The following is a 14,821-nucleotide window of genomic DNA, read 5'->3' as shown; positions in this document are numbered from 1 at the left end:
CCCTCTGCCAGGCCTGGCAGCTCCCCTCTCCTGGACGCCCGCGCGCCGGGGGCGGTGGGCCGGGGCGGGGGCGCGCGGGCGGGATGCGGGCGCGCGCCGCGCCGGCCGGAGCGCGCAGGCAGGGCCCTGAGCGCACGCCGCCGCCGCCGCCACCGCCCGACCCGCCGCATTGCTGCTACCGCCGCCGCCCCGGCCCGGCCCGCGGCCCCCAATATGGTGCAGCCGCCCGCGCCGCCGCCAGTGCGGCCGCCCGCGGGCCCGGCCGCCGCCCTCGGGCGCCCGCAGCGCGGCAGCCGCAGGTGGGGGGCTGCGCCCCGGGCCTGAGCCTCCGTCCCCGCGGCGGCCTGTACGGCCAGCCCCGCGGGCTCGCCTCTGAGGGGCACTTGGCGCTGAGGTGGAGCCGTTTGCACCAGCGCTGCTGCTCCTGCCCTCTCCCTCCCCCTCCCCTCCCCTCCCCCTCCCTCCTCCCCTCCGGTCCTGTCTCCAGCGGGAGCGCGAGACGCTGGTCAGGCTCCGCGGCGCAGCTCGAAAATGAATAATCGCCCCCGATTGACTTAAATTCCACCGAAGCCGGTGCAGCGGCCGCCCGCCGCTCGGGATCTGCTTGCTGTGTTTTTGCTTCTCCATTCTTCCTTAAAAAAAAAAAAATAGCAAAACAAAACCAGCAGCCAACCAACCAAGAATCCGGTTTGTTGATCGCCTTTTTTTTTTTTTTTCACCGTTTGCGGGATTTGCAAACCGAGTTACATGCATGTCCAGTGGGGGTAGGTTTAATTTTGACGATGGAGGGTCCTACTGTGGAGGCTGGGAGGACGGCAAGGCGCACGGCCATGGCGTCTGCACCGGCCCCAAGGGCCAGGGCGAATACACCGGCTCGTGGAGCCACGGCTTCGAGGTGTTGGGCGTCTACACCTGGCCCAGCGGCAACACGTACCAGGGCACTTGGGCGCAGGGCAAGCGCCACGGAATCGGCCTGGAGAGCAAGGGGAAGTGGGTGTACAAGGGCGAGTGGACGCACGGATTTAAGGGGCGCTACGGGGTGCGGGAGTGCACGGGCAACGGGGCCAAGTACGAAGGGACCTGGAGCAACGGGCTGCAGGACGGCTATGGCACCGAGACCTACTCGGATGGAGGTAGGTGCGCCGGTGCGTGCGGGCGGGCCGGGGGCTGGGCGGAGGAGGGACCTTCTCTTGCCTCTTGTGTTTATCTCTGGGGAAGTTGAGCTTCTCCCTCCAGCGGGGCCGTGGGTACCTGGGCATTTCCTGGATATCCCTGGAGGCCCAGCCGCCCTGGCTACAGGTTGCCCCACTGCTTGGTGGGGTACAGCACCCCTGTGCCAGCTGAAAGGTGTTGGTGGCTTTCCAGGAGCAGAGCCAGGCCTGGTAGCCGCGGAGCTGAGCAGAGAGTCTGTGCATCATCCAAGAGCAGGCCAGAGACCTTCGGAAAGGCTGGACTGGGCCCACGGCCTCCTCTGGGACCCACGGAGGCCAGAGGGGCTGGGAGAGGGCCCCCTTCTCTTTTTGACGGAGCTCCCTAGGTGTGGGCCTCCAGGAGTCAGGCCTCAGCTTTGCTTCTTGTTTTCCTGCGGTGCCAAAGGGCCTCCCTCCGTCCTGATCAACCCAAGCCAATGGAGAGGGAGCGATCGGGAGAGCTAGAGGCGGGGGACGCGAACCCAAACCAACACAACAAGGCAATAAACTTCTAGGTGGTTGGACGTGGACTAGCGCTGCTGGAGCAAGAACAGGGTGCTGGAAGGAGGGAGGGAGGGAGGCCCATCTGTTTAGCGAGACCCAGGAATCTCTCTGTTCAGTGGCTGAATCATTTTCCCCAGTAGTTTAGGGAATGCTCTGTGCCTTCATTCTAAGATGCCACCACATTCAGGGCTGAGCTGGTGCGGAAACCAGAGAGCTGCCCGTCTACTGCCCATTGCTGCTATAAGATGGTTTCTCTGCAGGTAGCCTTGGCGGCCTTGCGGCTGCCCCCTTACCTTAAACACTCCAGTGCCCACTCCTTGGTGCATCCAAGAGGCATGGAGCATTTACTGTTCCTGGAAGCCAGACCTCAAACAAGCCTGGTCTCCAGATGCATCCCCCACCCCTTCTGGGAGCTCATCCTAAGAAGTGCCTCCTTGCTTCTCTCTTGGCAGCTCGATAATTTTTCAGGCATGGATGCCCGGGAAAGGAGTGGGGCACAGCAGTAACTTGTGTGCTTCTCCTGAGCATAGAAATCATGCTCACTGCCTCTTAGTTGCATGAAGCAAGCGCTAACACCTGCTCCCAGGCCACATCCAGGAGTGTCGGAGGGCTGGAGAGTAATTATTATTTTGGCTTATGCAACTGAGAGGCAGGGTTCATTATTTCTCTAAGGGGAGGAGGCGTGGGGGGCAGTTAATTATATAATGCTCCTGCCTGTCACAGTCTTGCCCAGCCCTGGTCCCAGGCGGCCTTTTCTGTGCTGTTGTTGTTTTCACAGATCAGGTTGGAGAGTTTCCTGACCCTGGGGCATGGGGGCCAGGCCAGCAGACAGACCTGCCTGGGTTCCAGGCCGTGGGTGTGATTGTGCGCAAGCGTGTGTGCACCGTGGGCAGGCACGGCCAGGCCTGGCAGCAGATGTAGGTGGCTGAGGTGGGTGGCCGAGCAGCCTGGCGCTCCCAGCTGGGCGCTTTGGGAGACCAGGGGCAGCTGTCACCTGGGGACTCTGGCCAGGCTGCTCTGCAGGTCCATCCCTCCAGAAGTGCTCCCACTTGTGCCTGAGCCAGGAGAGCAGTTTCAAGGTCCTGTGCAGGGGCCTCACATGGGAACATGTGAAGGAGGAGTCAGGAACTTCCTAGAATATCTGCAAGTGAGGTCTAGCATCCCAGTCTACCCACCTTCTCAGAATGTTTTCAGTGGCCCTCGAATTCTGTCCTTTGTTCAACAAATATCTACTGAGTGCCTACCATGAGCAGGTGCTCTGGACTCTGGGAAAACAGCAGTGAGCAAAGCAGACAAAAATCTTTGCCCTCACGGAGTTTCTGTTTTAGAGGGAAGGGCAATAATTACATTGTGATTACTGGGGGATGAGGAGATCTGATTCTGTGGCTGGCCGTGAGTTTAGGGTCTGGTGTGTTGATATGAGAAAGGCTTCTTTCATTGGATTTACATCCTTGGGTCTCTCTCTCTCTCCCATCTAACCAGCTAAGCAGTGTTCTCCCTAAAGCACTTCCTCTGTACATCTTTCTGTTTGAGTGTCACGTGGTGGAGGGGATCGTGTCCATTTTATAGATAAGGGTAGTGAGGCCCAGGAGCCAGGCCCCCAACTTTTGGTGGCAGAGTTGAGAGTTTGAACCTTGATCTGTCTTCATCATACCACCTGTATGACAACCGAGGCAGGCACAGAGATGCAGGGCACCAGGGCCAGCTGCTCCCTTTTGGTTGGTGACATGACATGACAGAAAATTGAATTGACCCTGCTGGCCTGGGATAATCAGGCCCAGACAATCTGGAGCCACTTTGCTGGAACATGGTCCCCGCTTCTCATCATGAAAGAGGTGACTGTAAAGAAAATATGCTGTTGAGCCGTCCATCAGGTGAGCAGAGCCCAAGTGGGGTGTCATAATCCACCAGAACAGAGCAGTGGGTCTCCATACCTCCTCCCCAGTCAACTGGTGGGCGGTGGTGGGTCTCCCTTGGGAGAGGGCAGAGCTGTAAACCAGTGCATGGTCCTGACTCCACTCCTGCTTTTCCTGGGTACAGGGATGGGAATGATAGGCAGGCATCCGCAGAGCTCCCAAACTTCAGCTCAGCTCCCATTGCTGACTTGGGAAAACAGAGTTTTTCATGAATAATGCACAAACGGCAAATGTATTCTACATTTAGCTGGAATTGGTGTGGAATCCATTTCAACTGGGGACACTTTCTGCCAACTCCTCCTCCAGGATTATCCTCCCCTGAGTGCAAGGCAGGTGTTGCTCACTGAAGTGAGCTGAGTGGTTTCCAGTCTGTCACATGACCCCACGGAGATGGTAAGGCTGGGGGTGTGGGGTGGCAGGAGCACATGCTGTGGAGTCGACAGCCATTGCGCTTGAGTTCCAGCTGTGCCTTTGCTCCACTCTGTGACCTTGGGCAAGTTACTTAACTTCTCTGAGCTTCTGTTTCTTCACCTGTACAAAGGGCTGATAATAATATCTGTCAAGTAGGTGGGATTCATTGAGGTGGTATACGTGGCGATGCCAGGAATATTGTAAGCATTCATTATTATCACTGTTTTATTATTACAGTTCACTTGCAATGAATGTCACTTGTAATGATTATTTTTAGAACCAATAGCCAGACATGATAACGATGACATTGAGAAGGGTAATAAATTGCAATATTAAACACTGACCGTGTGCTTGGCATGGAACACGTGTTTGCATGAATTATAGCATTTAATTCCTGTAATTCTTTAGGATTGGTTTTCTTGTTCTTCCCATTTTCCACATTGGGAAGCAGAGGCTCAGAGAAGCCAGATGAGCATTGGGCGGCCCCGGGATTCACACTCAGGACTGCAATTCCAGATCCTGTGCTTTTGTGTGGAACCCCTCTCTCTAAATTGCCTTGTGCAAAACTGCCTCCTTGGACCTCCCTCTTCCTCCATACCCATTCTTCTCCTCTGGCTGCAGCAGCCCAGAGTTGTAGGCAAGTACACATTCACACACACACACACACACACACACACACACACGCATGCACAGACCCCCCCCTCCAGTCCCACCAAGTTGCATTACCTCTTTTCCACTCACTGGACCCCTGCTCTAGGCTGCACAGGTAAATAGTTCCTCCTGGCTACCATGTACGCAGGACCTCCTCAGACCAAAAGTTATCCCCCTCCCCGCAAATAAACCCTCCCACAGCTTGAAAGATATGAGTCATCTCACACACCCGGCCTCTCCCCCTCATACACAGATTCCGTTCACCGGCCCAGATCCCTCGTCCCACACAAATCACACACGCCCACAGTCAAAATTCAGATCCCCTGGCGCCTGCGTGCGCAGAAGCACAATACACCTGTCACCCAGAGACGTTTTTCACCCGATCCCCCAAAACACAGCCACGTGTACCCTCCCAGGTTTGTTCGCTAGCCAAGTACTCCAATCCCTACTGAATCCTCCTGAGAAGCAGCCATCCCAGTAAAGGGAGCGTGCCAGACCTAGAGGAGGGCTCAGATTACAGACGGAGCAGGGTGCTTTGTTTCTACTTTAAATACAGGTTGATGCAGTTCATACCCCGTTTAAGGGATAAAAAGCCTCATCCAAACAAAGTAAATGACTGTTAGGCATATTTTTGGTGCTTGGCCATGAATATGTGAAAGTCAATGCCCCTCCCCTTTTTTAAAAATCCAAATGCCCAGGTTAGGAGGAAATGGGCCCATCAACACAGATATTATACATATCAGAACTCATTTCAGAAACAAAAAGAACCTAGCCCTCAGCGATGGGAAATAACAGCATCTCCTCAGAGGTGGTCTTTGAGCCACTTTGGGGAGGGAGAAGTCTCCAGGAGGTGAAAAGAGAAGGAAAAAGCAAATAACTAGTTCTTTGTTGCCAATAATAGCTGAGAAAAAAGTGTTACTGAGTCTCCCTCACCAGTGCAACCCTGGAGCAATCTGACAGACGGGCTTTATATGAGGAAGCCTAATGGGGCTGGTGAGGAAGTGAGGCTCAGCACCCTCTGAAAATAGCCACCCCACCCCCCCGTAGGTAGTGAGCAGCCCTCGTTGACATTAGCAGTTTACACAGCTAACCCAAGGAAAGGGGACTGTGGGCCCATCTGGCTAGAGAGAGAAGACCCCAGAGAAGCAAAGGGTGACGGTGTCTGTAGGGAGAAGGCCCGGAACCTCTGCTGTTTTTCTTCAAGACTCCTTTCCCCCCTCAATTTCCTCCATGCCTCCACTACTCTAAAGATAACTCGCTCTCACCTCTGAGCTGATAATTTTGTGTACGCAACTCATTATGTCCTTAAATGACAAGATATTGAGCATCGTGAGCACTAGAAGAAAAGGGTGATGTGTGTTTGAATTTTCTACAATGGTCCAGCCCCTCTTGGATCAGCCGCTCCCCCAATTTGTAGTTTCCTGGTTTGTGAGAGGCCATGTGGTAGATGAAGGAGACCATTGCACAGGGTCGTGCCGTTGCCACAAAGAGGCTCTGTGAATTAGACCAAGGGGCCAGCTCTCTTGGGCACACCTGTCATCATTTCGTAAGAAGAGGTGTCTCTTCAGCACCTCGGAGAGCGGTCTACACGGGCTGCCTGGGTTGCTGGCTGGCTTTGCTCTAATTATCACCGGGCCACCTCTTCCAGCCAAACCACGTCTCCTGGACCGTGACCACCTAGCCGTGACCCCTCCTGCACACTTGGCTATCAGAAGTGTGCCTGCTCCTGCTCTGTCCGTGTGTGGGCTCCACACTCCAAGAAACACCACCACTGGAGGTGGGGGGTGTTTGCCTGTTTTTCACCCCAGTCCTGTCAGTCTTTTCTGCAAAAGTTGTGTTTCCTGCTGAATTGAGAGCAAGGGTCTGTGCTTCTGGTGGAGCACAGGACTTGGACAGGGGGTTGGCTTGCCGCTGCCTGTTACTCGAGGCCAGAGCTCCCCCAACGTGAGCGTGTACCAGGATCGCCTGGATGGCAGGTTAAAAGAGATTGCTGACCCCACGCCTGAATTTCTGGGCCTGAGACGTTGCCCAGGAATTTACAATTCGTACAAGTTTCAGTTGATGCGGAAGCTGCTGGCCCAAGGCCCCAACCTTTAGAATCGCAGCCCTAGACTAGTGTCTGTTAGCTCTGCTACACGGTAGAATCACTAAGGATGGTCCCCTGGGAGACTGTTAGAAATGCAGACTCTCATGCTCTGGTGAAAACCGCCAGGGTCAGACTCCGAATGCCCGGGGGGGTCAAGCGTCAGAAGCACGACTCTAGGACACTACTTCCAGTCCTGGCTGCACATGAAGTCTTCTGGGTGCTTTGAAAAATGCTGATTCCTTGGCCCCATACAGAGCTGCTGACTGAGGCAGGCTGCCTGCAGCCTGGCATTGTGGTTCTAATGTGCAGCTCAGGTTGAAGGCCCCTGTCCAGAGCAGCCTCAGCTGCACATTAGAATCGCTGGGATGCCTCTGAGGGTCCATCCAGACCACTCTAGCCAGGATCTTGGAGGGTGGTACCCAGTTTACGTAGATGGTAAAAGCAGGGCCACGTCACCACTTTAGACAGAGGTTTTCAAACTCTGGGTCAAGTGGCTCATGAAATTAATGTTGTGCTTCATTAAAAAAAAAATGAAACAGACGAGACAGTTTCCAAGCACAACGCCAATATTACAGTAAGGAAAAGTGCTGTTATGTTTCTGCCTCTGTCACCACGTGGCCTTCTTCTCTTTTTTGTTGCCTCTTCTTCATTTCTTATAAAGTCACCTGTCATTGGGTGGAGGGCCAAACCCAAACCCAGGAAGATCTCATCTCAAGATCTTTAACTTCCTTGCATCTGCAAAGACCCTTTTTTCAAATAAGGACACACTAACAGGAACTGGGATTAGGATGTGGATGTGTCCTTTTTTGGGGGGGGCAGGTCACTGTTCAACCCGCTGGAAGGTCTTACATTCTTCACTTTGAAAGCGCTCCAAAGCACAGACGTGAAACACAGAATGGAAAAGCCAGGGAGACTCCTTTGAAAGAAGGGTACTGACAGATTTTAAACATTGACTTTGTTCCAAGTACCATAAATGTTATTTATTTTATTCCTTAAAACAGTGCTTTGAGATAAGCCATATGCTCCCATTTAGAAGATGAGAAAAGTGAGTCTCATGGTTTATGTGGCTTGATCAGGTCGTATGTGGGCAGTGGAACTCGACTGGCCCCAGGGCTGTCTCCAGCACCCAGCAACAGAGCAGTTATTTCAGCCATCCCCTTGCTTTACAGATGAGGAAACTCAAACCCAGAGAGGAGCCCAGGGTCTAACAGTGAAGCAGAGGCAGGGAAGGGTGACACCATAGTCTTCTGAACTTAGCCTTTGGTGGACCTTTGCCCAGCAATTCATAAACTTGTGGGTTCTTTCAGGCCCTTCTGAAAGTGTGAAGAAGCTGTGGGTCCCCTGCCAGGACACTTGCACATCCCTGCACACAAGCGATCTTTTGTGGACACTTCTGGGGTTTACATACTCCCTGGGACTTATCCATGGACCCCAAAACAAGAACCCTTCCATTCTCCACAGGCGCCTAAACACTGAGATGGATCATCCCTGAGCCCAGCCAGTGGGAAATGGGAGGAAGGCAGAGCCAGCAGACTCCTACAGGCCTGTGGATCCAAAGCAAAGGCCAGGGGCTGCTGAGAAGGAGATGCCAGAACAGAGACTCAGCAACGTGTGGTTGCCTGTCTGAATCACCCGACCCGGGCCCCCTGAAAAGCTCCCCAAGAGAGCCCAGGAGTCTACAGCAGGATCACACACCTGGGGCCATCTAATGCAGGTGGTCCTGAGGACAAACCTTGAGAATCACCTGTCCCCCTCCCAGTCAGCCTATGCCTCAGGGGTGAGGACAGCTAAGGAGGAAATGAGGTATTTCTAGGTGGATGGTGGGGAGTGGGGGTGGGGCAGTCTGACTGTAGGGATGGGTAGGGGGGCTTCTCAATGGAGAGGGTTTCAGGACCTAAGGGAGGCCAGAGGGCCCTCCCAGGAGTACCATATGGCGGCCTACCTTGTCGGCAGGTTTCATACTTTCACCTTACTCTGGTTGTAGAAGCAAAGCCAAGGGGCCACAAGCTGGTGCCCCACTGCTCACCTGAGGACTGTCCAGCTAACTTTTGAGCATAAGCTTTCTATGGACCCACCCCCGGCCATTTGGTTGCTCACTGCTGAGTTCAAAGGCCTGGCTGCTTGTGGGTAGCTCTGGGGTAGGGGGAAAGCAATAGTTGAAATGCATTTTGGTGAGGATGGTAATGGGTGGGTTTGCCAGGAGTGGGGCACCCCTCCTCTGGCCTCTGCAATGCCTCTGGACCCTCTATTATTGCACGTGCTCCTATATACTGTAATAAGTGGCTTCTATGGCTGTCTCCTCTCCTTGGACTGGAAGCTCCGAGAGGGCAGAGACCGTGTCTGCAGAGTTCCTCACTGTGGCCCTGGTGTGGCCACAGCGCCTGCAGCAGCAGGGAACTCTGGAAGTCATGGCTGGACGATGAATAAAGGACAGATCAGCGGAAAGCCAGAGAATATGAGGGACCAGTAGTGTAGAGTGAGAGAAAGCATGCATGGAAGGAGAACAGCATGTGCAAAGGCTCAGAGGCCAGAACAAGCTTGGCTTGTTCCAAGAACCAAAGGAAGAGGCATGTGGCTGCAGCAGTGAGGGGGAGGCAGTTAAGGGGTCTGAGTACCGAGACCTTCCTGGCCACGAGAGGAACTTTGGATTTTGTCTGGAGGCCAGGAAAGGGCACTGAACAATTTAAGCAGGGCAGCGACACTACCTGGTGTTTGTGTTTTTATAATTAAACTTTCTGAGATGATTGTAGATTCCCCGGCCCTTGTGAGAAATAATATAGAGATGTACCCTCTACCCAGCTTCCTCCAATGGTAACATTTTGTAAAACGCTCATACAGTGTCACAGCCAGGATGTTGACATTGATACAGTCAGATACAGAGCATTCCATCCCCACAAGGGTCCCCAGTTGTCCATTTATAGCCATGCCCTCTTCCCTCTCACCCCTGTATCTCCTGAACCCCTAGCCACCACGATGTCATCCATTTCTATCATTTTCTCCATTTCTATCATTTTTCTCATTTCAAGAATGTTCTAGAAATGAAAGCATACACTATATCATCTTTGAGGATTGGCTTTCTATGTCTCACTGTAATTCTCTGAGGAGTGATCCGGGTCACTACTGTATCAATAGTCGGCTCCTTTTTACTGCTGGCTAGTACTCCATGGTGAGGATGGGCCACCATGTGTCACTGGGCAAGGGGCATCTGCGGCATTTCCCGTTGGGGGCTATTATAAATACAGCCGCTGCATACTTTCCTGGGGAGGTTTATGTGTGAGCATAAGCCATCGTTTCTCCGGTAAATGCCCAGGGGTGTGCTTCCTGGGTCCTGTGGTAGTTGTATAGGTTGTTCTCAGACACTCACCGTGGCTGCTGGGTGGAGAAGGGAGGGGGCAGGCTGGAAGCTGGGGGGGTGCAGGTGTTCAGGGAAGGGAACATGATGGCCTGGATCTGGATGGAGGCCATGGGCTGGGGAGATTCAGAACCCCAAGGTGGGCTGAGCAGGAGGGCCGAGGCCAGAACAGCCAGCTCCCATTTAAGACAGAGGGAAGGAGAGGGTTTAGGGGCCAGGAGTCTCTTTGGAATGTGTTCAGTGTGAGAAGCTGCCTGAAGCCAGGTGAGGATGGGGGTGCAGTGGGGCTTGGGAGTCTAGACCTAAATGTAGACATCATCCTCTGAGGTGGGCTTGACAAGGGAGGGAAGGACCTTGCCTGGGACTCAGAATCGGGCAGGGCACAGAGCAGAGGCACGGCTGACTCGCGCTCAGTGTTGGAGGATGTAGTCAGGCCGAGGGGGAGGGAGCACCTGGTGGGAGGTGGGGGGACACTAGGGGCAGAGATGGGATCAAGTGGCCACCATTTACATCCATTAGGTCATCTTCTCGCCTATCATTTCATGAGGTCCATATGATATTGTGCCCATTTACAGAGGAAGAAACCAAGGGGGGTGGAGTTAGAGTGACTTGCCCAAGTCACATTCCAGAAGCCACAGAATCACACGGCAGAGAACTGAGTTCAGACCTCAGTGCCTTGGTTCCGGGCCTGCACGCGGCCGTCCTGAAGGTCGAATGCGAGATGAGAAGATTTCTGAGCATGTGCCTGGTTTATGCAGATGGTCCACAAATAAGCTATCATTACTGTTGTTGTTGTTTTTTTGTAAACCTTTTAAAAACATCAATGGTGAATTATAGCCCATGTTCTGTACTTCACATTTCCCCCCACTTTCCTTATTATATCTTAGAGATTGTACCATATCAAGCCTACATACACCCTGTGAGGAGAAAAATGGTATCCCAGTGACATTTTTTGCTATCATCTTTATTGAGATATAGTTTTATATACCATAAAATTCACCGTTTAGGGGTGGCCGGATGGCTCAGTTGGTTAGAGCGCGAGCTCTTAACAAGGTTGCTGGTTCAATTCCCACGTGGGATGGTGGGCTGCGCCCCTTGCAACTAAGATTGAAATCACTGACTGGACTTGGAACTGAGCTGCGCCCTCCACAACTAGATTGAAGGACAACGACTTGGAGCTGATGGGCCCTGGAAAAACACACTGTTCCCTAATATTCTCCAATAAAAATATTTTAAAAATTCATCCTTTAAAGTGTACAATGCAGTGGTTTTAGTATGTTTACAAGGTTGTGCAACTGTCACCACAATCTAATTTTAGAGTATTTTTTATTACCCCCAAAAGAGACTCCGTATGCATTAAGTGGTCACTCTCCATTGCAGTCCCCTCCCCACAACCCTTGACAACCACTAATTTACTGTCTGTCTCTATAGATGTGCCTATTCTGCATATTTCACAGAAATGGAATCACACAATATGTGGCCTCTTGTGAAGGCTTCTTTCCTTTAAGGTTCTCAAGGTGTATCTATGTCACGTGTATCAGAACTTCATTCCTTTTTTAAGACTGAATAATATTTCATGGTGTGTGGATGGATCATATTTTGTTTATCCATCCTTGGCTGACGGACATTTGGGTTGCTTCCACCTTTTGGCAATTGGGAATAGTGCTACAAGTTTTTGTGTGGGTGTATGTTTTGCATTCTCTTGGGTAGATACCTATTAATGGAATTGCTGGGTCATATGTTTCACCTTTTGAGGAACTGCCAGACAGTTTTCCTGGGCAGCGGCACCATTTGCCATTCCCATCAACAGCGTTCGAGGGTTCTAATGTCTCTGCATCCTCAACAATGCCTGTTATTGTCTGTCGTTTTGATTCTGGCCATCTTAGTGGGTGTGAGGTGGTACCTCACTGTGGTTTTGATTCGCATTTCCCTGATAAGTAATGATGTTGAGCTTCTTTACTTGCGCTTCCTGGCCATTTGTATGTCTTTGGAGAAATGTCTGTTCAGATCCTTGCTCACTTTAATATTGGGTTGTCTTTTTATGGTTGAGTTGTGAGGTTTTCTTACATGTTGTAGATCCCTCAGTGACTTAGACGGCAGCGCCTGACTCCCCACCACCCCCCATAATGCCTTTTTGCATGCTGCCTCCACTGGTTGGTGGACTCCTTGAAATAAACTGTGTGGGCACCTTTCTCTTGCCCATAGAGTACCTAGCATGGTGGCAGGCACATAGTAGGTGCTCAGGAAGTACAAACCTGACAGAAACGGACTACTACCCACCGGCTGAGCCATCAGATGATGTTGTCCTGTTCTCGCCACAGACACTTTGATGGGCTGCATTTAGGGTCTGTCTTACCAGTAGGGAGAGAACAACCGTAGTATCTGTGGGGAGGTTGGGGCCCACACGGGTATTTATTGAGCACCAACTGTGTGCCAGGCAGTGAGCTGGCTCCAGGGACAGCAGTGAACAAATAAGCCCCGGGCTGTGTGGGGGACACAGCTCCCTGTTTGATACTGATGGGACAGGGGGCGAGGCCAGGCTAACAGGGAGACCCAGGAGGCATCTGAGATGTCTGAGAAATCCTCTGGGGTGTGACTTTCCCACAGGGACCTGAGGCTGGGGACCACCACAGATGCTCCAGGAGGAGCTTTTTGAAGCGCCCAGAGGCAGAGGGAGCAAGGCCACCTGGGAACCACGGGAACCAGGGTGGCTTTGGCTGTGCCAGAGCACATGGGGCCATAGCTGGGGGCCAGATGCTCTCAGGGGTGGAGCCCACAGGCTGACCCTTTGGGCCTGCACAGAACGAACTCAACTGTTAGGAGAAACAAGACAGGAGGTAAACCCACTGGGGATGAAGGTCCCAGCCTACAGCCTGCTGGGAGTTTCCCTCGGCTCCAGCATCCCACAGACAAAGTGGGGACTCGCACTCCCTGCGTGGGGGCTGAGTGGCTGCGTCCGTGGTGCAGGGCCCAATCTGAAAGAAATTAATTGTGGATCCTCAAGAGAATGTGGCAAAACTATAGCAGAGGTCAGGGATTTCTCGGGCTAAAGGCAGCCTTGGTGACAGTGGCCATGAGGTGTTCACAGGCACAGTGTCCTGTTAGCTGGAGGCTGGAGCAGGAGGAGGAAAGTGCAGGAATGTGTGAACCAGAGAAGGAAGTTAGTGGAGAGACAAAGGAAGGGAGGGGTTTAGGGAGGAGAGACACACAGAGAGACAGAGGGAGGGAAGAGAAAAGAGAGGGAGGGGAGGAGAGAGGTCAGGAGAGGGGAGTGGGGGGAAGAGACAGAGAGAGGAGAAGGAGAAGAGAGCTGGAGAGAGAGGGAGAATGAATTGCTCCTTGCTGTCAGGGATGCACAGATTGTTTCTCACTCAACCCTGTTTTTAAGCTGCCATTTCTGGCTTGTTCCACTGTAGCAGTCCTGCACGGACGGCCTTCCAGGCTCCTCTCTGTTAAGTCCACGATGCAACCTCTGAGTCAGGATGTCCTGTGGCACAAAGGAGGGGGCCTCACCCCCCTGGCCACACCGTCCCCAGTATGGAGTAGGAGCTGGGGGCTGGGGGCTTGGCTGTTCCATTGCCCCAGGGCAGGCACCCTGCCTCAGTTTCCAGTCCTGTGACAGCTTCTCGAGACTGTGAGGAACATTAAATAGGAGCTGGGTCCCTGGAGTGTGGGGGATTTCGAGGGGACTCTCAACAGTGCTGCCTTTGGGGCAAGCTGGGGTGGAGGGGTTGTCAGGCATGATTGTGAGCTTGTGGGGATCCGAGGCGGTAGGCTGATGACTGGTGCCTCTGACCCTCAGCAAGAGAGCAGCCCCCTGCCTCCAGGCCTTCCCCTCTATCCATAGTGGCCAGAGGGCAGGAATCCTGGGAAACACCCAGGACACCCTCGGGAGTGCCGAGGTCCTCTGGGCAAGACATGTGCGGTGGAACAGACAAGTTTACTCCTCTTTGCATTGAGGGCGGACCTTCCCCAGGGGCCCATGAAGCGAGAGGATGTTAGAAGAGCCTGGAGGGGACTGGGCTTTGGGTGAGCAGTTTGGGGAGGGTCTAAGGGAGCAGGATTCACTCTCAATAGGGTGCTGTCAGAAAGGGGGGCATTTCTTTGCTGGGATGGACTCAGTCTCAGCTGCAGAGCAGGGAGCAGCATCCGGATGGACCCCTCCTTGTAGCCAAGAGGGGAGGTTAGCTACTGGGTGGGGGCCACAGTGACCTGTTCCCTCTCCCTGTGTCGTGGTCTCAGGCGACCTTGCCTGAGGGTGGTGTTTATGCCCAACAGGAGGACAGCATGGCCCTGCTGGGAGCCAGGACAGTGCCCAGGGGTCAGGGGTCTTTTTGGGGAGGAGGTGGGAACAACTCAGGGCTTCACACCATTAAACTCGCCTCTGCCTTCTGCCTCCAGAGCCGCTCTCTAGTTTCCTTGGCATTTCCTGTGTCTCTTGGTGCTCCCAAGCACTCTGAGGGAAGTTTCTGGAATACCCAGCCATTCTCCTCTCTCCTCCTTGGCCTGAGTTAGAGATGACAGGGCAGGGAGAGGTGGGCGAGAACGGGCACTGCTGACTCTGGGCAGTGGCCTTAAGCTACCCAGATGCTGGGGACCTCGGGGGGCAGCAGAGCCCCTCCTTCAAGGACCTGTCAGCCTTGGGCACCCAGCTCCGCCTGCCTGGGTAACCGGGACTGTGACAGGTGTCTGGAAGGAGTGCTCTGCCCTG

The 14,821-nt window shown here is 53.4% G+C and overlaps 1 protein-coding gene across 1 annotated transcript in view; it reads left to right on the top strand.

The window, feature by feature from the left end:
* The first annotated feature begins 373 nt into the window (after positions 1-373).
* The window catches only part of JPH3 (junctophilin 3), an 80,820-nt gene continuing 66,372 nt past the window's right edge, over positions 374-14,821 (top strand). Inside the window, exon 1 of the mRNA XM_019742739.2 lies at positions 374-1,133. Coding sequence (XP_019598298.2) covers positions 752-1,133 — 382 coding nt within the window. The 5' untranslated portion in view covers positions 374-751. The remainder of the gene's footprint in view (positions 1,134-14,821) is intronic.

This window comes from Rhinolophus sinicus, linkage group LG11 (genome assembly GCF_036562045.2).
Source record: "Rhinolophus sinicus isolate RSC01 linkage group LG11, ASM3656204v1, whole genome shotgun sequence".
In the NCBI taxonomy this organism is placed as follows: Eukaryota; Metazoa; Chordata; class Mammalia; order Chiroptera; family Rhinolophidae; genus Rhinolophus; species Rhinolophus sinicus.
This window is presented reverse-complemented; position numbering and strand designations above follow the sequence as displayed.